At 44.8% G+C, this 25,582-nt stretch overlaps 1 protein-coding gene across 5 annotated transcripts in view; it reads left to right on the top strand.

Moving 5' to 3' along the window:
• The window catches only part of LOC107380823 (microtubule-associated protein 1A), a 102,497-nt gene that overhangs the window by 33,967 nt on the left and 42,948 nt on the right, over window positions 1-25,582 (top strand). For all 5 annotated transcript variants that reach the window (XM_054743086.2, XM_070544141.1, XM_054743088.2 and 2 more), the window contains one exon: window positions 25,243-25,325. In XM_054743086.2, coding sequence (XP_054599061.1) covers window positions 25,243-25,325 — 83 coding nt within the window. The remainder of the gene's footprint in view (window positions 1-25,242; window positions 25,326-25,582) is intronic.

Below are 25,582 nucleotides of genomic sequence, written 5' to 3'. Positions count from 1 at the left end.
GCCGGTTTTATATTGTGGCCGGGTGGAATGTGGTAACAAGCAAGTACGCGGGGCGGTTGTGTCATCCGTCTCACTTTTGATTTGCCAGTGATAGACCGCGAAGGTAACTTTAACCGTGCAGAGACGAAGAGGAGGCGAACATTTGATATCAAGTTCAAAGAGAACGTGCTGATTATGCTGCAGAACACTCTGGGGAGCAGTAGCAGGGGTTGTATGAACTAGTCACTAGTCGACTTCACCGCTCTATAGTGACTTTTTATGCCTGTCATCGACTATTCGCTGTCACGTGATAATGACCTGCAAGATGCTGTCCACGGAAAAGACAGCAGCCTGCTGTCAGCAGGTGACAAGCTCCTGCACATCGGGAGGTGACGTGCTGTGCCAGAGCGTCGGCACTGACACCCGCCGTAAAACGGACATTTAACCAAATTGTGATGTTTACCCTCTTGCAATTTAACATTCCCCTCACCCCCATCCTAACCTTAACCAGCTTGCGCATGCAAAGCTCTGATTGTTGACGCGCTCCAGACATCTGCATCGTGAGCACGGCCACAGTAACATTATCAAATCAGGTGTCGCCACCTCAAAAACTAATTTAACACGCGATCTTTCATGTCGGCTCATTTCCTTTTATGTTTTCTGTCTTTTATTCTTTTATTTGTGCCTGATGCGTTTCGCTGCTGTGGAGCGAGGCGCATCACCTGTTTTGTCCTCGGTGACGCACCTAACTGATGTGGCCGGCGAGCACTGCGCTGTTTTTGCGGTCGGTAGATCTTTTAGAACTGCAGTTCAAAGGTAACTCATAAGGTGAATATATATATGAACCCAGGTAGCAGTTTCTCTTTAGGATTGAGAGGAGATGCAGGAAGATAATAAACAGACAGGACAGAAAAATAGTCAAATACAAACAAGTTAGTTTTTGTACCTGCTGGTTGCAACAAACAGACACCATTGAAGGTAATCAGAAGTGAGGAACAGAAAATGAGATAATTATTTTAATGTTTAGAGCAGCAGGAACTCTGAGAGGCTGCAGGCGCATCAGTGAGTTTGCGGCCTCTGCGCAGGGGGAGGGGGGAGAGGGCTGAAGCAGAAACTACGATTGTTAAAATAAATGTGTTTAACTTTTAAAATGTGGGCACAATTTTAATTGTCAAAAACTCCAGCGAACCATTAGTTCATTTTGCTCAAATAGAAATTGAAGCCTGCCTCTAATTCTGGCCCTCCTTCCAATAAAGGCCTGGAGCTTGATGAGCTTGAGTCAAATAAAGGCCCGGGCCTGTATTAGTTACCCTCGCGGTCTATCACTGGCAAATCAAAAGTGAGACGGATGACACAACCGCCCCCCGTACTTGCTTGCTACCACATTCCACCCGGCCACAATAAAATACCGGCCATTATTCACCTCCGCCGACTCCGACACCGGCCAAAATATGATACCCGGCCGTAAATTGAATACAGGCCAATATTAGAGGATTTACGGTACTTTAAAAATCAGCTGCTCTAAATAAGCATGAAGGTCAGAGAGGAGCTCTAGGATGGACATGGATAAAGGAACTGTAATGTAGAGGTAAAGTAGGGCAGGGCCATCGTTAGCAGCGGTCATACGGGCCATCTGAAATGTTTGACTGCATTTAGCTTGTTATGTGACAGGTTAGAGCACAGTCTCATGTTAGAGTTTTGTCATGAGAACATTGAGATACCTCACATACTGATGGCATCTAAAAATTAACATGACTTCTTTATTGTACTTTCTGCTTCTTGTTTTGCTGCTCTTGTGTGTCTTCAACTTGTTTCTCTCTGGCACTCCTTTCTATGTTCTTTTGTTTGTGTGTTGAGTTGGCGAGGAAGTTTTGCAGTCGACAAACGAAACTGTTAGCAAGGTAAAAAAAAACCTTTTCTGTGTTTTAAATCAGAACCAACAATGCAGTTAGATTGTAAAATACTCAGACCGGCCCGTCTGGCACCAACAACCATGCCACGCTCAAAATGGCTTAAGTCACCTTCCTTTCCCATTCTGACATTCAGTTTGAAGTTCAGGAGATTGTCTTGACCAGGATCACACCCCTAAATACATTGAAACAACTGCCACCTGACTGGTTGATTAGATAATTTCATTAAGGAGGAGCTGAACAGGTGTTCCTAATAATTCTTTAGGTGAGTGTACATGTAGCCTCTAACCAGTAAAAAGAGAATATAGACATGAGAGTTCCCGTGTAGGGTTAAGTGGGTCGAGGTTCAACGTCCGCTGTTGTGAGAGCCAACACGACAACGAGGGCCACGACTCCACATATGAGTGAAATAGGGGTTCAAGAGTCAACGGAGTTCCCGGGCCACCACCGGCTAAAGTAACTAGAAGGTAACAGCGATGGTAACAACCTTGTCGAGGGATGTGTTGTCTCTTTAAAGTTTGTCTTGTGTGTTACAGCTCAAAGTCTGGTCTGTTTGTGTGAGTCTGGTCCACTCGGTGATTGTCACGTCAAGTTGTGCTTGATTTGATAAAAAAAAAAACAATCCATGATGCGGCTCATTAAGGCATTGGTCCTGCAGAAGCTCACACAGTTCATACTCCCTAATACTCCTCCTCACTCCCGTCTACTCTGCGGCACGTTTACTTGTCTGTATACACCCCTCCCATGCTTGGATGTTTTTTTTTTTTGCCAAAGAATCAAGCCACACACACACACACACACACACACACACACACACACACACACACACACACACACACACACACACACACACACACACACACACACACACACACACACTTCTTTTGGACAGCACAAAATCGCAGTGTTCTTCCTATTCTACGCTTGGATGGTAGCAAATTCACTGCCTTGAATATTTTCCCCGTCCACCCAAATCAATCATAATTCCAGTTTATTTATAAAGCGCCAAATCACAACAAGAGTCGTCTCAAGGACCTTCACACAGTAAACATTCCAATACAGGTCAGGTCATAAGCCAATCAGTCAAACGTTTCCTATATAAGGAACCCAGCAGGTTGCATCAAGTCACTGACTAATGTCAGAGTCTTTACAGCAATCCTCATACTAAGCAAGCATGCAGTGACAGTGGAGAGGAAAACTCCCTTTTAACAGGAAGAAACCTCCAGAGGATCCTGGCTCAGTATAAGCAGCCATCCTCCATGACTCACTGGGGATCGAAAAGACAGAGCACACACACACACACACACACACACACACACACACACACACACACACGCACACGCACACACACAAAGTATAGTAGTGTTTCTATGGTTATGTTGTAATTTCCTAATGAATATTCCATTTCATCGCTGGAGCTCGTTCACTAAACTTTAAAACGGTTCTAACGGTTTCACCATGGATGAGTACAGGAAGTCTTCCACAGTTAGTTACATTTCTTTGACTAGCTGTCTCTAAATTCTGGAGCTTTCTGTTCACCATCCAGCCAGCTGTGTTCTGTTTTTGGAGAAGCTATCTGGAGCAGCCAGGCCTCCTTTAGTCGCTGCTCCACTTTAAACAGAGCATGGTCGCTCTGGGAGTCAGATGAGGATTTTTATATAAAGCAGATCAGCTGAGGAAGAGCCAGAATGAGCACAAACTCCTGTCTGAAAACTGACCTTGAGTGAGTTTAACATGAAAGAAAAAGAAAGAAAGTCAGGAGTTAACCTCCCAAGATGCTCTAGTCAGCTGACAGAACTGGGCCAGGTGACACCCAGCATCAACTCTCCCACCGAAGTGAGTGCTGTAAAGAAATCACCAACACACATCACTAGATTCCTTTGTAATCATCTTCTTATTTCTTATTCAACACAGAGCAGTAATTAGATGTTTCTTTACCTTCAGCTGTTTCAGCCAGAACATCTGCCTTCATCAGAGCCGCCAGCTGTTCGTGGCGTCATTTCTGTTTATGTGGGGCAGCAGAGGATGATGTCGCCCTCTGCTGCTGCATCCTTCATGCTGATAACAGTCCCATGTTTGATCCAACGTGTAAACACCGTGTGTTCATGGAGTTGTGTCTACGTCTCCTTATCTCTATCACTTCCTTAATCCATCTTCTGTATTTTGTTGTTCCATGTTAATGATCTTTGTGCTGTCCCAATCCATTACGTGATTTACCGTTTTCCATGAAGAATTCCCAGAAGGTGGCTGATAGCGGGTCTCCCATTGCAAATCCTTCTAATTGTTGTATGTGAAGTATGAAGTCTGCTACCAGTTCTATTACTTGTTTTATGTCGTCTGCCTTCAGCTTTGTCCTTTTGTGTGACGTACTGTCTGGTTTGATTCTGTTAACAGAATTATTAAGATCCTCCTCACATTTAAAGTTCCACAAAAATAAACAATCAGTGATGATCGAGAGTCTGCTTCTAGACCTGCAGAAAAACAACACACAACAATGCAACAGGAGCAAGCTATCACTGCGTCAGCTTGATGAGGAAATATAAAATCAACATTGTTTTACTGAACAATCACGATAATGAATCGCAGTGCATTTAGTGCCAACCACAGCCTTAAGACATGTGTTGAAAATGCCCAAGTCCATACATATGAGAGTACCATGTGAGCACCTGTGTGTGTACCCCCGCTTGTATATTTAAGGTTTCTCTATAGGAGCGTCCAATAAAAAGTGTGAGGGGCCACAGATCTGCCCCCAAAGATGTGTAGGAGATGGAGGGAACTCCAAGTCCCAGAGATCCAGGCGCTGCCCCAGAGCGCAGGGACCACAGGGAGACTGCAACCAGAGAAGCCCCTGCCCCCTCTCGAGAGGCGCAGAGGACCACCCCGGGGAGGTCACAATCACCAGCCAGCAGATATCAGTGGCAAGCCCACAGGCCTGCCCGCAGCCTCCCACCCCAGAGCCGGCCGAGCCCGGAACCCAGCGACCCAGGACCCAGGGGCGGCCAGCCCCGCCGGGGACCCAACACTGGGATCAGTCAGGCAGACTCCAAAATCTTAAACATAAGAGCTAGCAGAAGTTCAGCCTTCAGGTGGGACACCACAGTAGGGCAGGTCTTAGGGTCATCATATAGAATAATAACACAATTTATTCAACAAGTGAATTTCCAAACACTCAGAGTTGCTGTAAAAATCCAGATAAAACTAACAGATGATGCAACAATGAACAGTAAACTTTAAACTGTTTTAAAATGTGTCTTGAGGAGAGTTGTAAAGGTAAAGGCAGCAATGGAGAAAGCTGTCTCCCCAGGTGTCAAAAATGAAGTTAAATTTACATAAAAACAATGTAAATACACAACAGAAAGTACTGTAGACTGAAAAACACATTTTCTCTTACCACAGTAAATGTCTGAAAAGTCTAAAACAATATATTTATGTAATATCTACATTAATATTATGTGAAAATAACAATTTATTTGTTAAAACAACAAATAACGGTAATCAATACAGAAAAGCACTGTAATACTTATAACAGAACAAGTTTCGACAACATTACATTAAAATACTGGAAAGAAATATTGTTGCCATTTTTTAAAAATACGGAGATCTGTAAGTTATTTACAAGTTCAAGCTGTACTTTTAACACTATTGATTATATGATGCCAATTTTGATTACAGAAATATTGTCTGATGAAAAATATTTATAATTGCATCATGAAACTGAGAAGTTATCATGTGCTGCTGGGATCATGAGGGAGTCGAGACAAATATCAAATATCACATGAGTTATCTGATAAATGTCTAATGAATAGCTCGACTGATAAGGCACCTGACTTAGATGCAGAGGATGCGGGTTCAAATCCAGACAACAGCCAGTCTTAAGTCATTAGTAAGACCCTTGGTGCTACATCATACCATGATGTACAAACTACTGGCTGCAAATACAAGAAAGGGTTTAATTATAGTCAACATTGATATGCAAAATTAAAAGAATTTTTGTAGATTTAACAGATATTTAATGTGATTTCAATCACTGTAAATTAATTTACAGTTCTTCAGTAAAGGTATTTACCGTGCAGCTGTAAAATGTACTGGAACACTTTGATAACCACAGCTGCATAACCTGTAAAAAATAATTTTTTTTACAATGTGGGGTAGGGAGAGGAGGGAGTGGGATGGGGCTCGGTGGTGGAGCAGGTGTGAGTTAGGAGATGCTGGATGTGTTGAAGTTAGCACTACATATCTGTAAAAACCTGAAAAGCAAAGGCATCTATAACAGCCATAAACAACTTAGGTGTGTTCTTGCTGTGTCTTTGTAAATCCATGCTTTCGTTCTTTTTTAAACACAGAAACAGTTTAGTGTTTGAAACCGTAGCTACAAACAGGTAAACAAAACTGTTTCTGTGTTTAAAAAAGAACGAAAGCATGGAGCCATAAACAAAGTCATGGAAATGATTACTATAGAAATTATTTCTGAGTGGACAAAAAACATAAATGATATTGCCTCTGCTTCTAATGTATTAAAATGTGTTTTATTTGCAGATGACACCTTTTATTATTCAGGAGATAACAGATGATACAAGTGGTACAAACTGAGTTGGAAAAAATAAAATTATGGTTTGATGGGAACAAACTTTCATTAAACACTGATAAGTCATGTTTCATGATATTTAGTAATTGAAATTCAAATGATACAAGTTTGTTAAACATAGATGGTATTAAATTTAAAAGAATATGAATAGAGTTTTCATTTTGGTTCGAGTAACTTACAATTTGTGTGTTGATGCTTTTCTTTTTTAAATGAATAAAAATAAAATTTGAAAAATAAAAAAAAGGTTTGGTGAGGGTTTTGGATGAGATGCCATATAAGAAGCTGTTGTATTAGTGGATTTGGGACGTGATGAATACATGAATTAGGGTTTCAGCGACAGAAAAATAAAGGGAAGAACAGCGACTTTCAAAAGTACCATCCTGACAAACATGACAAAAACAATTATCCAGATCACCTCCTCCACCAGTGCACACATATTCCCCCCACCCCCCGTGGGGAGCCTACTGGGCCTCTTTACCCAGGGCCTAGCAACTGGTTAAGGTGGCCCTGCCATCATGTTATGATGACCTTTATGAGTTTAAAAGGCCTGGTCATTTTCTCCGCCCCCAGCCTGAATCTGATTTGTTGCTCTAGTGCTTTGACTTGATGTAATCTGAAAGAAACAGGGAGGGCAGCAGTTAACCTTGGAAGCATGAAGTCTGCCAAACAAACTATGAAGAAGAAGAGAAAATAAACACCTGTTAGTAAGAAGGTGAGGTCTGAAGCGCTTGGGTTAAAGAAGAATATTTAATAGGTGCAGATAAAAGAAGCTAACCATGCTGTCAGAGTAACTACCTCACAGCTGTTGCACCAGTGTTCAGTTGGATGATGTGCAGGGTGCCCGTTGCTTACAGAATATAAACGCTGTTGCTGGACTTGGTTAGTCTCAATAACAAACCAAACTTGTTAAGTGCTCATCATGCCCAACTCTCCGCCCAGCCTCCAAGCGGGTAAGTTGCTCACTTCTAGTCACTCCTTCATTGTTTCCCCACGCTAGAGCCCCCAATCTGATCCCAACAGTCTAAAGTCATTCTTCAACACCTCCTAGTGTTCCTTCCCCTGAAGTCTCTTCTCCACCGCTTGGAGGAGGGCTGGAGTGTGCTGGGCACTTTGCCAGATCCTCACAAAGTGAGGGGAGGGGGTGTCTTCCTAACCAACGTCAGGAGAGCAGATGCCGATGAGCTGTATGGTGGATTGTTCATTTAGATACCATGCACGTCAGCGAGGCAGCAGCCAGAAATCTGTGGAGCACACCGTGACTCCGCCACCTAGCCGATCCACGGCCACCGGTCACGATGCATGCCTGGCTCACCACAACAGGGGGGGTAAAAGTCCATTTTATATAAAGGCACCATAGTTAGGGTTTGGGATGGACAGTCCAAAGCCCTTACCTCCTGTAGACTACGCAACACAAAACCTCACCCAACCTCAAGGATTCTCACACAAGATGAAAATTGGCTCAAAATGGCACACTAAAAGCTGTAGCCATATCACCCCAGTCCTGGTGCATCTCCATTGGTTACCAGTGAGTTTCAGGATGTGAATTCAAATCCTGCTCTTTGTGTTTAAAGTACCGAATGGTCTTGACCCATCCCATAACTCTGACCTGCTCATGCTCTATGTGCCGGTACTTCCGCTGAGATCAGCGCACAGCTCGCTACTCTGCACTACCATCACAGTTCGACGGTCATCATCCTTCTCTGTAAGTGAAGATTAAAGACCCGCTTCTATGATTTAACTTTGGACAATGACTCTGTTTGCTTTTCCCCTTCATTTGATGTTTTTATTGGTTGTTTTTGTCTTTATTTATTGACTGTTTTGATCTGTCTTCTTTTACATTCCTGCTACATCTGTCACCATCAGTGGTATCCCTATAGTAGTAGTAGTGGCATTTCTACACCCCCATGTCCTGATCACGGTGAAAAAGCTTTGGATCATGTGTGTGTTTGGATCAGGTGTGTGTGTTTGGATCACGTGTGTGTTTGGATCACGTGTGTGTATGGATCCAGTGTGTGTATGGATCCAGTGTGTGTATGGATCAGGTGTGTGTATGGATCAGGTGTGTGTATGGATCAGGTGTGTGTATGGATCAGGTGTGTGTATGGATCACGTGTGTGTATGGATCAGGTGTGTGTCTGGATCACGTGTGTGTTAGGATCATGTGTGTGTCTGGATCACGTGTGTGTTAGGATCATGTGTGTGTATGGATCAGGTGTGTGTTAGGATCACGTGTGTGTATGGATCAGGTGTGTGTCTGGATCACGTGTGTGTTAGGATCATGTGTGTGTATGGATCAGGTGTGTGTTAGGATCACGTGTGTGTATGGATCAGGTGTGTGTATGGATCACGTGTGTGTATGGATCAGGTGTGTGTGTTTGGATCACGTGTGTGTTTGGATCACGTGTGTGTTTGGATCCGGTGTGTGTATGGATCAGGTGTGTGTATGGATCAGGTGTGTGTATGGATCACGTGTGTGTATGGATCACGTGTGTGTATGGATCAGGTGTGTGTCTGGATCACGTGTGTGTATGGATCAGGTGTGTGTTAGGATCATGTGTGTGTATGGATCACGTGTGTGTATGGATCCAGTGTGTGTATGGATCAGGTGTGTGTATGGATCAGGTGTGTGTATGGATCACGTGTGTGTCTGGATCAGGTGTGTGTATGGATCATGTGTGTGTATGGATCCAGTGTGTGTATGGATCCGGTGTGTGTTTGGATCACGTGTGTGTATGGATCACGTGTGTGTATGGATCCAGTGTGTGTATGGATCACGTATGTGTATGGATCAGGTGTGTGTATGGATCAGGTGTGTGTATGGATCACGTGTGTGTATGGATCAGGTGTGTGTATGGATCACGTGTGTGTCTGGATCACGTGTGTGTATGGATCCAGTGTGTGTATGGATCCAGTGTGTGTATGGATCCAGTGTGTGTTTGGATCACGTGTGTGTATGGATCACGTGTGTGTATGGATCCAGTGTGTGTATGGATCACGTGTGTGTATGGATCCAGTGTGTGTATGGATCAGGTGTGTGTATGGATCAGGTGTGTGTATGGATCACGTGTGTGTATGGATCAGGTGTGTGTCTGGATCACGTGTGTGTTAGGATCATGTGTGTGTATGGATCAGGTGTGTGTTAGGATCAGGTGTGTGTATGGATCAAGTGTGTGTATGGATCACGTGTGTGTATGGATCATGTGTGTGTATGGATCAGGTGTGTGTATGGATCAGGTGTGTGTTAGGATCAGGTGTGTGTATGGATCAAGTGTGTGTATGGATCACGTGTGTGTATGGATCAGGTGTGTGTATGGATCAGGTGTGTGTATGGATCAGGTGTGTGTATGGATCACGTGTGTGTATGGATCACGTGTGTGTATGGATCAGGTGTGTGTATGGATCAGGTGTGTGTTGGGATCATGTGTGTTTGGATCAGGTGTGTGTATGGATTAGGGCTGCGCAATTATGGCAAAAATAATAATCACGATTATTTAAGACGATTTTTCAATTTACGTTGATTTTATTTGTTTTTATTATGTCATAAAATTGCTCAGGGCACAATCAGGACAAAAATAAATAAGAAAAAAGATGATCACTAAAATAACTCCTGATTCCCAGTATAAAAAGACCAATATACTTATAGCTCATAGTTTATGACCCAAGGGCTAACTCATTTAAGTCTAACCAGTACAGACCCAAATACCAATATCTTGAAAATACTGACAGCAAGAATTATACAGTGGCATTTATAACAAATAAATGCAAATAAATTGATGTTCACAAAATGTTGCATAACATTTATTTAGTCGTGTCAAGGTGCTGTAGGAGAGTGCACTAGCACCGTGTCCTCAGAGAGATTACTTATTATTTATCAGTGTGAGGAACTTATTTCTACCTTATTTATAAACTATTTATTTACAAGTCGTCCATCAGTTAATGTGATAATTGTCCCAACCACAGCTGCACCCTCCACCCCCCAACCCGGTCTCACAGCAATCCGGGGCAAGCTGCAGGTGTGTGACCCCGGCTTTCCACGGGAGCCGTCAGCAGCACGTCATAGCTGCTGATAGGAACCGCTGTGGTCAACAGAACCTTTTCCACTGGAGCCGTCAGCAGCGCGAGTCGGCCGCGTCTCAGGAGCAGCATGTCGCGGCCTTTACGCGCCGGTTCTATTTTCTACTCGCGACGCCTCTGAAACGGGTCAAGTTCGACATTTTTGGGGAAGGAAAGACAGGAAATCGGACGCGGAAATGAAGAGAAGCTACCGAGATTTTCAGAATAAAGAACGTGCTGCCTTCCGGTTGCTTTACTTTTAAAAAAAGGTTACTAACTGTGCGTCCCCGTGAGAAGTTATCACCTAGCTAGCGGTCTCCTTTGTTTTTCAGGTCCGTATTGGCGATTATAAAACGGACAGAACATAAAACACAAACCATGTTGTAGTTTTCTCCTGCTTGTTGTTGTGTTTACTGACGAAGTCACTCGTGTGACTTCGTGCTCGGTCGGTGGCAGCTGCTCCCCTGCTGCTTCGCGTCTCGTGGCAAGGGCCAAGCAGCAGCTTACGCGAGCAAGACGTGCTGCTGCAGTAACGTGCTGCTGACGGCTCCCGTGGAAACCCGGGGTTAGCCGCACGCGCACATTTAGCTGTTTTTAGTGGCTCAGGAGTCCGCAGGTGCGGTGTGTGTGTCACTCACTGTTACATTCCCCCTAGTCTAGGGTGTGGGGGAAGCAACATGACAGTCACAATAATGGAGGAGGCCGTTCTGCTAAAGAGCAAAAAGTTTATTTGTTGAAGATAATAAAAAAGAAATGTGGGGGAAAAGAAGGGACCTGTGGGTTGACCAAATAAATGAAATAAATAAAACAAAACACACCCTGACTGAACTCTTAACCTTGAGAAAAAAAAGAGAAAGAAAAACCTAACTTACTTATCTACAAAAATGGTGTTCTAAAACCAGTACAAGAGAGGTACTACCCACGCTTACCTAGTGTTTTTAGACATCCAGATACTACGTGTGCAGATGTACAGGGTACCCCATCTTACCTGGTCCACAACCTTCCCACCACATACCTGGCAATAAGCTTTAAAAGGACTTCAGCTTCAACTTCACAACTAAAGAGCAAGGACAAAAAAGCTCTGGGCTCAAAGGCAGTATCAGAACAAAATGGCCGCCGTGTCCACCAGGTGTAGGCTATTTAAAGGCAGGCTCCACAGCTGATTGGGCCACCAGGTACACAGCAGCCAATCACCGACAAAAAGGGAAGGTTCACCTCAGTGTATCAGGCAACTTGAACCTGGAAAAGAAAACAGCTATAGAAACTGCCAGCAAAAACTTTGCACGTAACACTCACTCTGGTTACTCCAACAGGGAGCCGGCTCCGAGAGCCGTTTCTTTAGCGACCGACACATCACTACATCATTCCCTTTCCTAATGTTGTGAAGAACGGTCCGGAGCGCAGGTTTAGCTAACCTGCAGGAAATGTCGACGACAGTTATCCAGAAAGTAGCTAAGGGGTACCAGAGATGTTTCTGAGGTGTTCGCTAGGTACTTTTACGATTTAAAAAGTAAAGAAGGGGGTCTGAAAAGCTGCTAGAAATAGCGCCAAAGTCGCTAAGTTGGCAACACTGTGGGAGGAGCGCTTCATTTGCAACTCAGGGCAGCGCAAGTGGGAGGAGCAAATAATCGGCTTGTTTTGTTTTTTATAATCGTTCAAAACTCAGATCGTAATTGTGATTAAAATTCGATTAATTGAGCAGCCCTAGTTTGGATCACGTGTGTGTAGGGATCACGTGTGTGTGTGTAGGGATCACATGTGTGTGTTTGGATCACATGTGTGTATGGATCACGTGTGTGTTTGGATCACGTGTGTGTATGGATCACGTGTGTGTATGTATCACATTTGTGTATGGATTACGTGTGTGTATGGATCACATGTGTGTATGGATCACGTGTGTGTTTGGATCACGTGTGTGTATGGATCACGTGTGTATGGATCACATGTGTGTATGGATTACGTGTGTGTATGGATCACATGTGTGTATAGATCACGTGTGTGTTAGGAATGTGTGTTTGGATCACATGTGTGTTTGGATCACGTGTGTGTATGGATCAGATGTGTGTTAGGAATGTGTATTTGGATCACGTGTGTGTTTGGATGACGTGTGTGTTTGGATCGCGTGTGTGTGTGTTTGGATCAGGTGTGTGTTTGGAAAATGTGTGTGTTTGGATCACGAGTGTGTATGGATCATGTGTGTGTGTATGGATCACGTGTGTGTATGGATCACGTGTGTGTGTTTGGATCACGTGTGTGTATGGATAACGTGTGTGTCAGGAAAGTGTGTTAGGAATGTGTGTATGGATGAGGTGTGTGTATGGATGAGGTGTGTGTATGGATCACATGTGTGTGTTTGGATCACATGTGTGTATGGATCACGTGTGTGTTTGGATCACGTGTGTGTATGGATCACGTGTGTGTATGTATCACATTTGTGTATGGATTACGTGTGTGTATGGATCACATGTGTGTATGGATCACGTGTGTGTTTGGATCACGTGTGTGTATGGATCACGTGTGTATGGATCACATGTGTGTATGGATTACGTGTGTGTATGGATCACATGTGTGTATAGATCACGTGTGTGTTAGGAATGTGTGTTTGGATCACATGTGTGTTTGGATCACGTGTGTGTATGGATCAGATGTGTGTTAGGAATGTGTATTTGGATCACGTGTGTGTTTGGATGACGTGTGTGTTTGGATCGCGTGTGTGTGTGTTTGGATCAGGTGTGTGTTTGGAAAATGTGTGTGTTTGGATCACGAGTGTGTATGGATCATGTGTGTGTGTATGGATCACGTGTGTGTATGGATCACGTGTGTGTGTTTGGATCACGTGTGTGTATGGATAACGTGTGTGTTAGGAATGTGTGTATGGATGAGGTGTGTGTATGGATGAGGTGTGTGTATGGATCAGGTGTGTGCATGGATCAGTGTGTGTTTGGACCACGTGTGTGTATGGATCACGTGTGTGTATGGATCAGGTGTGTGTATGGATCAGGTGTGTGTATGGATCAGGTGTGTGTATGGATCACGTGTGTGTATGGATCAGGTGTGTGTATGGATCACGTGTGTGTATGGATCAGGTGTGTGTATGGATCAGGTGTGTGTATGGATCACGTGTGTGTATGGATCACGTGTGTGTTTGGATCACGTGTGTGTATGGATCACGTGTGTGTATGGATCAGGTGTGTGTATGGATCACGTGTGTGTATGGATCACGTGTGTGTATGGATCAGGTGTGTGTATGGATCAGGTATGTGTTTGGATTCTGTGTGTGTATGGATCATGTGTGTGTATGGATCAGGTATGTGTTAGGATCACGTGTGTGTATGGATCATGTGTGTGTGTGTTTAGATCAAGTGTGTATGGATCAGGTGTGTGTTTGGATCACGAGTGTGTTTGGATCAGGTGTGTGTTTGGATCAGGTGTGTGTATGGATCACATGTGTGTAGGGATCACGTGTGTATGGATCGCATGTGTGTATGGATCAGGTGTGTGTTAGGAATGTGTGTTTGGATCACGTGTGTGTATGGATCAGGTGTGTGTTAGGAATGTGTGTTTGGATCACGTGTGTGTTTGGATCAGGTGTGTGTTAGGAATGTGTGTTTGGATCACGTGTGTGTATGGATCAGGTGTGTGTTAGGAATGTGTGTTTGGATCACGTGTGTGTATGGATCAGGTGTGTGTTAGGAATGTGTGTTTGGATCACGTGTGTGTTTGGATCAGGTGTGTGTTAGGAATGTGTGTTTGGATCACGTGTGTGTTTGGATCACGTGTGTGTATGGATCAGGTGTGTGTTAGGAATGTGTGTTTGGATCACGTGTGTGTTTGGATCACGTGTGTGTATGGATCACGTGTGTGTGTTTGGATCACATGTGTGTATGGATCACGTGTGTGTATGGATCACGTGTGTGTTTGGATCAGGTTTGGGGGTCGGGTTGGTTGACCCCATGGTACCGAAGTTGTAGAAATGACCGCAGTACAACCAAGTCAGCCCAGAGCCGTCTCCCGGATCACAACAGATAGATGAAATCGTTTTCGTCTAGAACAGTTGTTTCTGAATAGCTGAAGGAACCGTTTTGCTGTGTCAGCTGTAGCTTTTAGCAGGGTTTTTGACAGCTTGTCAAAAGATGCTCTGGCTTAAAGAGGGTTCGCTCCGGATGGCCTGCCCGTAGCTTTCTCTAGAACTGAACTCACCGTCTAGTGAGCTCTGTTTTAATATTCTCATATTATGATTTCTTGGCCAACCGGGACGTGCCATGTTAAGGGGTGTTAACAAGCAAACCTCAGAACATCACGCCTTCTTTCAGATACAGGATGCTCTGATTTGTGGCTAAGAAAATATGTATGTGTAATGACGTTTAATTTATTTTTAATTTATCTGTAATGAACCTTGTGTCTGAGTGTAGATAATGATTCACTTGTCATATCAAATATTACTGATCATCATATATATAAATCTTTAAATGTAATAATAACATTCACTTCAAACTTCAGTAATTCAAGCAGCGATTAATCAACCTTATTCATTTAAGAACAGATTAATCAAGACATTATTAATATTCATATAACATTTGTTCATTTCATTTCATGATTGATTAACTCATGAGCTGAAAATAGTCACGTGTGTGTGTATGGATCACGTGTGTGATCAATCCTGCGGTATTATCAAAAGAAGGCTTTGTTTGGGAACACAGCCTGACATCTTGTTCCTCCTGAAATGTCAACAAGGCTGCAGTATCCTTCTGGGTTTGTTGGAAGGTAGGATGTAAAATCCACTTTAGTGAATGGAATTTATGTCTGCAGACCGGTGGCATGTAGGTCAATCTGTAGGTGAAAACTGACCATTGCTGGATGTTACAACATCAAAGCTGGACTCATTTCTGAAAACACAACTCCAGACAGATAATACATTAATTGCCTGATGAAATACATCAAATGAAATTGTAAATACAAATGCAATAATAAAAACAACAATTATTATTATACAGTACATACTGTACTGTTGTTGAAGTAGACGGTTAGAAGACGGTGCACTTTCTGGAACAGCGTTTATGGTACCGAACCTCCAGAGAAACACAACCTTTGTCCTTGATGTGCAACAGAAGGCCATCTTCTTGCTTGATCTCTGCAGAAGCAGTGCATTTGTCTACCTTCTCCTGGATCTGAGCACGATTGTGGGTTGTGTCCTCACCTTCTGTTTTGATTGTTAGACTCTATTTCTATTCAATGTTAACATGGAAGTTTGGTCCAAAACATATGCTTTATGAACAAGAGGGTGGATGTGGTATATTCAGGGCTAAGACTGAGATGTAATAACATTTTATGTACGTACTTTTTGTTTTATGGTCCAGCCGGAGTTTTCGGGGCATGGGGGAGAGGGTTAAGGTTGTGGAGCTAAGTTTATGATCATGGACTGTGGTGGGGTGGGAGTTGTTGCTTGGAGGTTCCCAGCACGGCGTAGGAATTGTTCTGGAAGTTTTTCTATGTATGTTTTTTTGTATTATGTTTGGATGCCAAAGTTACTAATTCACATCATCCATCCATCCATCTTCTGAACCCACTTTGTCCACGTAGGGTCATGCTAACAGTCATGTTTTTGGATGGTGGGAGGAAGCCGGAGTACCCGGAGAGAACCCACGCATGCACAGGGAGAACATGCAAACTCCATGCAGAAAGATCCCAGGCTGGGAATCGAACCCAGGACCTTTTTGCTGCAAGGCAACAGCTCAAACCACTGCGCCACTGTGCAGCTCTAATTCACATCATAGGTTACTAAATACATAAAGTTTTTCCTATGAACCTTAGACATTACCAATCATCAATAATTATTTGAGTTTTATGAGGTGGAATGTTAAAGGCCTTAATAATGCCATTAAGAAAAGCAAAATACTGTCTTATTAAATCCAAGAAATGCGACATTTCCTCACCTGTTGCCTCAGGGCTCACAGAAGCTGTGTGTAGGTTGGGTGGGCTATGTGGGTGCAGCCAGTGGAGCTAGCAGAGGAGTGGCTACTTTGATTAGCAACCATTTAAATGTATCAGAGACAGCGGGGACAATGCTGGAAAAATGATATTGATGTGTGAAATTCAAGCGAACACAGTTATTTTAGCTAATGTGTACTCTCCTAATGTAGATGACCCATCCTTTTTTAGACAACTGGAGAAAAAAAATCTCATGTGGGGGAATATCATCTAATCCTATAATCTTTGGGGGTGACTTTAATGAGGTCATGGACCCAATACCGGATCGGAGCTCTAGATCGATGCATGCTTCTAGGGCTCATGTGGCCAATAATGGGTTGTCCGAGGTGCACACCCTTGTAGATGTTTGGAGGATGCAAAACCCCTCTGGGAGAGGCTATTGTATTCATTTCCAGTCTCCTTGTCATGTCCCTGCTCCAGCCAAGCCCCGTTTCCCCAGCAACCACTTCCAGCTCACCATCAACCTCATCCAAACCACCAGTCTCACATTAACTACTCATCAGCGCCACCTGCAACGCTCTCTACAAAACACCTGGACCAACACCAAGCCAGCACCAGATTATTGAACGCCTAAAGCAAGTAAATTCTCCAGCATTTCAATATTGCCTGAACCACGTATCCTGACCTTGTTTTGTCTCTCAGACCTTCCACCTTGTCTCGCCCCTGTTTGGATCCTGTTGCTTTGATTACATGCCTGCCTGGTATACGGACCTTGGATCTGCTTCTCGACTTCGCCTCCTGTCTGCTCTTGTCTGTGACTCTTCCTCTCAGTCTACCTGGTTTACCAAACGCTGACCTGTCTCTGGATTTTGCCTCTCGCCTTTCCCCTTGGATTTATTACGGATCTCTCTGGCTCTGACCCATGCCTCCTCACCACCTCCGGGTCTTGCTTGTCCACGAACCCCGACTGGTTCTGCCAGAAGTGTTCAAGGGTGAGCCCAAACTTTGTCAACCTTTTCTCACCCAATGTGAAATACATTTTGAACTGCAGCCCTCGTCATTGCCAACTGAAAGGTCATGAGTAGTTTACGTAATCTCATTTTTATGTGATCAAGCCAAGATATGGGGAACTGCTGAATGGATTAAGGACTTGCACATCTGCAACAACTACCGAGCTTTTGCTGCCCAACTCATAAGGATATTCAACCCTGTTTTACCAAGAAGAGAGGCCACCCGAAGATTATTAACTCTAAAGCAAGGTACCCGGAGGGTCAATGATTACATTATTGACTTTCATGCCGTGGGTGCGGGCAGCGACTGGAATGAGGCTGCACTTATGGATATATTTTATAAGGGTGTCTTGGACAAGATCAAGGATGAGCTGGCAACTCGGGAGTTTCCACGGAGTCTGAAGGATCTTGAGAATCTCACCAGCTGCATTGGTCTTCGACTGATGGGAAAAATGGAGAGACAGTTCCGAACGACCAACTCCACCTACCAGTTCCCATTCCGTTCCCCACAACCCCACCTGGTCAACTAACTGTGAGTAACCACACTACTTCATTATCATCTCAAGTGGAACCCATGCAAATAGGACAGACAAAACTCTCAGAGCAGGAGAGAACTAGATGGAGGTCGCTGAAATTATGTTTTTATTGTGGAGGTGCTGATCATAGCAGACGAGCATGTCCTTTAACAGACCAGACCCAGTAGGAGGGAGGAGGTCCCTACTAGGTCGTGTAACCCCCAAACCTCCTGAACGATCTGTTGCCACCGCCACGTTCATAATCAACCAACAGGAACATAGATGCCCCGTGTTTATTGACTCAGGAACTGATGCAAATTTTATGGACATTACATTCGCAAGATTGATTGACCTGTCCCTGCATCCTATCACTCGGACCCAAGAGGTGCAGGCGATCGATGGGCATACCATCCACCAAGCAACCCACAAGACTGAACCAGTCACCATGAGGCTATATTGGAACCATGGGGAGACCTTGAGCTTCCTGGCCATACCCTCCTCTGATGTTCCCTTCATTCTCGGAATTACATGGCTTTGCGCCCACAATCCACAACTGGACTGGATTAAAGGGGAAATTGTGGGTGGTCCAACCAGTGCCTGTCTCAATGTCTGGCTGGCGCCTCTCCTGATCTCCCATGTTCACCCAAACCATCAGAGACCTACCCTGACCTCTCCACAGTACCTTCTGAATACCACAATCTCAAGGAAGTGTTTAGCAAACACCGGGCTAGTAGATTACCTCCACATCACCTCTACGACTGTGCCGTTGACCTGTTGCCTGGGACTTCACCCCTTAGAGGGAGTTTATTCTCTCTGTCTCTTACAGAACAAACAGCCATGAAGAAATACATTCACGAGTCCTTACAAGCAGGAATCATTCGTTCCTCCTCGTCTCCAGCTGGTGCTGGATTTTTCTTTGTTGGCAAGAAGGACGGGGGCCTCTTTTATCAAGCTTGCTTACGCACAAAACGAGGTAGGAAAACTGCGTAAGCAACTTTCCACGCAAAGTTTGGGATTTACGAAAGAAAACTTAGCTGAAAAATGTGCGCAACTTTAAGTTGACTAAGGACCTGGCTTACGCACATTTTGGACATGGAGAGCACCTGCAGTGCTGCTGCTGAGAAGGATAAAATTATGAAATCCTGCAGCAGTATCACTTGTACTGCTTCGTTTTCACACAGAACAAGACCCCCCCACATGCACACACATGCGCGCGCCCACACACACATGCGTACACACTCACACACACGCGCACAGCCTGAAGCGCAGAATACGGAATGCAGAATATCAGCAGGGGGACAGATTGCGTCTGTGACAGTGTGTGTCCTGTCACTATGACCCGATCTATCATGTGCCCTGGTTACTTCGACAAGGGAGATCTCTGTTTAGGTGACTGGTTAGCACCCGTGACTTTTACCCGGGAGTCTGGGGATTGAATCCCGATTGGACCAATTTTTTATATCCGCCACAGATCTCTCTGAAGAATTCCCAACATTGACTGCTTCAGCAACGCTTTGCCACTCCGTGGATTTCCTCTTATTTGTTTTGCAAAAACACTTCCTTTAATTTCTCCACCTCACCCACAAGTACCTCAATTTCCGCTTCTGTGTAATTGCGCTTCCTTAAACTGCCTTGATCTATGGTCGTCATCATCATTGGCAGAGCGCTGCAACAGCCGGCTTATGTATATGCATGAGATCCACAAGGCACTTTGCATTGACTATTTTTGGCAGCAAGTGAGCGTGGTGAGGGCGGGGTGTCACTAAAAAGCAGCTGAGAACCTCTCTAGATAGTTTCCGATTTATGAAGCGGAGATTGCGTGCAGCTGTGTGTACTCCATGTTTGATAGATCACAAACCTACTTGGCGTAAGTACTTTTTTTTTTGCCGAGCTTAAGTACGGTTTTAGTAAGGATTCTACGCAATGTTTGATAAATGAGACCCACGCTCTTTACGACCCTGCATTGAGTACAGAGAATTAAACAACATCATGGTAAGGCATTGCTACCCTCTTCCACTTATCAACTCTGCTTTGGACTCTATTCATGGTTCCCAGGTCTTCACCAAGCGCAATCTATGCAATGCCTACCATCTGGTGCATATTCCAGTTGGGGACGAGTGGAAGACCGCTTTTAACACCTCTGACGGACATTATGAGTACCTGGTCATGCCCTTTGGACTCACTAATGCTCCCGCTGTTTTCCAGGCCCTCGTCAACAATGTTTTACGTGACATGGTGGGCAAATACGTGTTTGTGTACTTGGATGATGTGCTAGTTTTCTCTCCTGATCTTGAGACCCACAGAAAGCATGTCAGGGCAGTCATCCTCCTTCTGCTACAAAACAACCTCTTCATTAAGGCCGAGAAATGTGATTTCCTCAAAGACTCCATGTTCTTCCTTGGATTCATCCTCGCCCCCGATCGGATCTTAATGGACCCCACCAAGGTAACCGCTGTTGTCGACTGGCGCAACACTTCCTGGGGTTCGTAAACTTCTACTGGTGGTTCATCAAGGGGTAAAGCAGGATTGCGGCACCCCTCCATGCCCTTACCTTGACCAGTGTCAAGTATGTATGGAATGATCATGACAACCAAAAGTTTCTCAATCTTAAAACAACTATTTACCACCGCTCCAGTCCTTCACTCCCTGAATCCTTTTTGCCAGTTCATCGTGGAGGTGGATGCCTCTGCTGTTGGTGTAGGGGCTGTTTTGAGTCAACACAGCTGTGATAAGGTTCACCCATGTGCTTTCTTTTCAAAGACTCTGTCCCCTGCTGAGCGAAATTACGACGTGGGTAACCGGGAACTCTTGGCGGTCATGCTCGCCCTCGAGGAGCGGAGGCATTGGCTGGAAGGGGTTGTTACACCCTTCCTGGTCTGGACAGACCATAAGAACATGGAGTATCTATGAACAGCCAAGCGCCTCAACCCCCGTCAAGCCAGGTGGGCGTTGTTTTTTAGCCGTTTCAATTTTCCCTTGTCTCACAGACCCAGCTCAAAGAGCACCAAACCTGATGCACTGGCTAGAACAAATGTGTCAGACACAAGGAGCATTCTTATGTGGCCCGCAAGATAAATATAAAAAATATATTAAAAATGACCCGCTGGCCAATTTTACAGCAAAGACAACAACGCTGATTATGCTTTGCGGCGTTAGTGCTGAGCCGAAGCGCTCCCTCCTTTGTGTTTTTTCCAGCGTCTGCTGCCGGTGTCTGCAGCTCCTCTATCTCTGAAAAACTAAGCACTCCTCTCACTCAGCGCTGGGCTTACTCAGCCATTTGCCGACGTTGAAGGCCAGAAACGGAGATTTTAACTGCTCAGTAATGTGTTCACGACTGAAAGAGAAAGTTTTTCAACTAGCTTCCAGACAGAGCTAATATAACTCCAGTGAGCAGTGACATGCTCAAATCAGCATGACTCTGTGGCTGCTGTAGTTGTTATTTTTCCTCCCCGACACACAACAACGTGGTCAAGCTGCTCGGACGCTCTGCATGTTCAGCAGCACAAACCTATGTGAGCAACTGTTGTCATCTAATGTTGTCATTATTATGATGAAGATGAACAAAACAACAGGAGTCTCCTCCTCAGCTCAGATCAACCCCATGATGCAGGTATCTGGCTGGAACAGGTGAGCATCACAGTAAACCAGTGGAGCAAACTGAGCTTTAAATATTTTGGTTTTATGCTCTTTTTCTGCTCCAAAACATGAAAGTTAACAGTTGAGATATTGCATTTTCATTTAAGACAAAATAATATTTTAATTTTGTTGTTGGCCTGTGAGAAAATATTTAACCTACAGTAAACAGGAAGTGGAAAGGCTGCAGATAGATGAATAGAAAACCCCTTTATTGTTCTTCAGTGAGGAAAGCTAGATGTCACAACAGCGATGACACGTATTACAAGAGAAAAAAAAGGAGAATAAAAAATAAGAAAAATGAATAAACAACAAGAAAACATAAATCCTGAATAGATTTTAAAAATTATGAATATATCACAATTAATGAATACCACTGATGTGTTTTATTTAAAATTGACTTGCTTTTGTGTAATTTGGTTATTCCACATTCAGTGTTAATGCAAAAATATATTTGTTTCCAAATTAAAAGGTTCAAAATCGCATATATACCGATAAAGAAAATGTGCAAATTTTCAGTCACTTTTTCAAAAAATAAAGTTTGGTCTGCGACTTTGTCCCAGATTTTCATTTTGGCCCAGTGTGAATTTGAGTTTGACACCCCTGGTCTAGAGCCATGGAACCACAGGCACCAAAGTCCGACACTCCCACAGACATCAGACTGGACATCTCCACCTGGCACCCCCTCAGTGCCCCCCTGACCGACTGTACATCCCTGATCACCTGCGGATGGAGGTATTACTGTTCTGCCACAACTCTCGCCTTTATTGTCATCCAGGTATTTCCTGGATGGCCAACGTGGTCAGGGGCAGGTTCTGGTGGCCCACCTTGCTCAAAGACTCCCGGGAGTTTGTCATGGCCTGTTTCGATTGCGCCCAAGCTAAGCCATCTCATAGGCCCCTTGCTGGCCTCCTCCGACCACTGTCCATTCCTCGTCGACCCTGGTCTCATATCAGCATAGACTTCATCACTGGTCTTCCCTCTTCCAACACCTTTACGGTAATACTCACCATAGTTTACTGTTTCTCTAAGATGGTTCACCTGGTCCCCCTCAAAAAGCTTCCCACTGCCTCAGACATGGCGGACATTCTGGCACGTGAGGTCTTCCGTCTCCATGGTCTGCCGCAGGACATTGTCTCGGACAGGGGGCCTCAGTTTGTGTCCAAATTTGGGAGGACTGTTTGTGCACATCTGGGCATTCAGGTGAGCCTCTCCTCTGGCTTTCATCCACAGTCGGACAGACAGACCGAAAAGCACAACCAGGAGGTGGAAACCAAGCTCCGGCTCTTGTGCCAAAACAACAGCCAGACCTGGTCCCAAAACCTGCCGTGGGTAAAATATGCCATGAACTCCTTCAACCCGCCTCTGCTACAGGTCTGTCCTCCTTCTACACTGTCTATGGTTTTCAGCCTCCTGCGTTCGCCCTCCAGGAATCCCTGGGCAGAGTCCCCTCTGCCTAGGCTGCCGCCCTCAGGTGTCGCCATGCCTGGTGGTCCACCAGGCTCCCTCTCCTCCAGGCCTCGACTGTTTATGCCCGTTCAGCCAACAGGCAGCATGTTCCTGCCCCCACGTATGGCCTAGGTCAGAAGGTGTGGCTGTCTACAGCTGATGTCCCACTCCAGGTGGATTGCAGGAAGCTGGCCCCCCGATTTATCAGCCCCTTCCCAATTTCCAAGGCCCTAACCCCATGGCTATCGCTCTTCGCCTTCCTCGAGCCTTGAGGTTCCATCCCTCTCTCCATGTCTCCATGGTTAACCCGTGGTGTCCTCGGCTTTGAGTGTCCTAAAAAGCGTTATATAAGTTTGATCTATTATTATTATTATTATTATTATTAATTAACTTGAACAAGTTAACCAAGTTTAAATATGAATTTAGAAATAAATTGTTTCCATATTTTTATTAGGAGAGAAAGAACTGGGTGTAACAGAATTTGTCACAGCTTGGTCTGTAATAAGTTGGGCTTGTTTCCGGTGAGAGTTGGACTCCACCAAGGCTGCCTTTTGTCACCGATTCTGTTCATAACTTTTATGGACAGGATTTCTAGGTGCAGCCAAGGTGAGAGGGGATCTGTTTTGCTTTTGCAGATGATGTGGTCCTTTTGGCTTTGCCGAAAAGTGATCTCCAGCTTTTGCTGGAGCGGTTCGCAGCCGAGTGTGAAGCGGCTGGGATGAGGATCAGCTCCTCTAAATCTGAGACCATGGTCTTGAATCAGAAAAGGGTAGAATGCCTTCTCCAGGTCAGGGATGAGGTCCTGCCTTAAGTGGAGGAGTTTAAGTATCTTGGGGTCTTGTTCACGAGTGAGGGAAAACTGGAATGTGAGATCGATGGTGGATTGGTGCTGCGTCTGCAGTGATGAGGGCATTGTACCGATCTGTTGTGGTGAAGAGAGAGCTGAGCCAGAAGGCAAAGCTCTCAATTTACCGGTCGATCTACGTTCCTACCCTCACCTATGGTCACGAGCTTTGGGTAGTGACCGAAAGAACGAGATCACAAATACAAGCGTCTGAAACGAGTTTTCTCTGCAGGGTGGCTGGGCTCTCCCTTGGAGATAGGGTCAGAAGCTCAGTCGTCCGGGAGGGGCTCTGAGTAGATCCGCTGCTCCTCCACATTGAGAGGAGCCAGTTGAGGTGGCTCGGGCATCTGGTCAGGATATCTCTTGGATGCCTCCCTGGTGAGGTTTTCTGGAAAACTCCGGACACACTGGAGGGACTATGTCTCTCACCTGGCCGGGGAATGCCCCGGAAGAGCTGGCCCAGATAGCTGGGGAGAGGGAAGTCTGGACCTCTCGACTTAGGCAGCTGCCCCCGTGACCCGAATAAGCAGAAGAAAATGGATGAATGGATGAATCAACAATAAAATTTAAAAATAGGCAAAAAAAGGACCACCGTGGTAAATGGCCTGTATTTGAATAGTGCCTTCTTAGGGTTCTGCAACCGCCTAAGGGGCTTCACATTATAATCAGTCATTCACCCACCCATTCACACACCTGGTGGGGATGAGCTACAATTTAGCCACAGCTGCCCTGAGGCGCACTGACAGAGGTGAGGCTGCCGCACACTGGTCCCTCCAACCACCACCTGCAGGCAAGGCGGGTTGAGTGTCTTGCCAAAGGACACAACAGCAGCATTTTCTCAAATTTCAATCTACATAATAGTGATTTCCTAACACTGGTGTGTTTCTCTCCCCTCAAAAACAACACAATCAGCTGATCTAATGGTTTGAAAAAAGCTTTAGATAGAAATGCTGGGAGTCATTGAAACAAAATTAGTAATCGGGGCAGGACATTCATCTATTCCAGCGGTACTCAATAGACGACCACCAAACCCCACGCTGGTCCGACAGGTGAGCTGGAGGGGAAGGCTGCTGTGTAAGCTTGTGTGCTGTGTGTACAACCGCAAGCACAGCAAGTGACTCGTTCCAGCTTCCGTCCTTGCAATATTGAACCAATTGGTTGAATATTTCTTTATAGGGATTGCCTTATACACACTGTAGACAGGAGCACAGCAGACCTCCTGATGGTTCTGTCGAAACAAGAGCTCCAGATAAGCAAATGTTTGGCAGATTGGCTCATCTTCAGGCCTGAGCAGCGTCAGATCTACTCCATTAATGTTTTTCATCTTTTCTTGCAGGGCAGAGGACTCTGCATCACAAAAGTGAGGTGCTCGAGACTGTGGTGCTTGTCAACCCTTCAGAAGGCACAGTCGTCTCAGAGGTAAGCTTCTGCCCTGAAAAAACAGCTATTTAAATCAAACCTTAAACAGAATTATGACCAAAATCCGTAGAAAAGATAAACCTTAATTCTAACCAGAAAGTCCAGTCAGCATATGTCCATTCTCAGAAATTATTTTTATGAATTATTCAGATTAACCCTCTGGAGGCAGGCGTTGCAGGTTTGCAACGTTTAAACCTACCTACCTGGTTACTCCACACACGTATTTCATGAGCATTTTTTACTCAGAAGAACCCCTG

Source organism: Nothobranchius furzeri, chromosome 14, assembly GCF_043380555.1.
Source record: "Nothobranchius furzeri strain GRZ-AD chromosome 14, NfurGRZ-RIMD1, whole genome shotgun sequence".
Classification (NCBI taxonomy): domain Eukaryota; kingdom Metazoa; phylum Chordata; class Actinopteri; order Cyprinodontiformes; family Nothobranchiidae; genus Nothobranchius; species Nothobranchius furzeri.
Note: the sequence above shows the minus strand (reverse complement) of the source record. Positions and strands in the feature narration are given on the sequence as shown.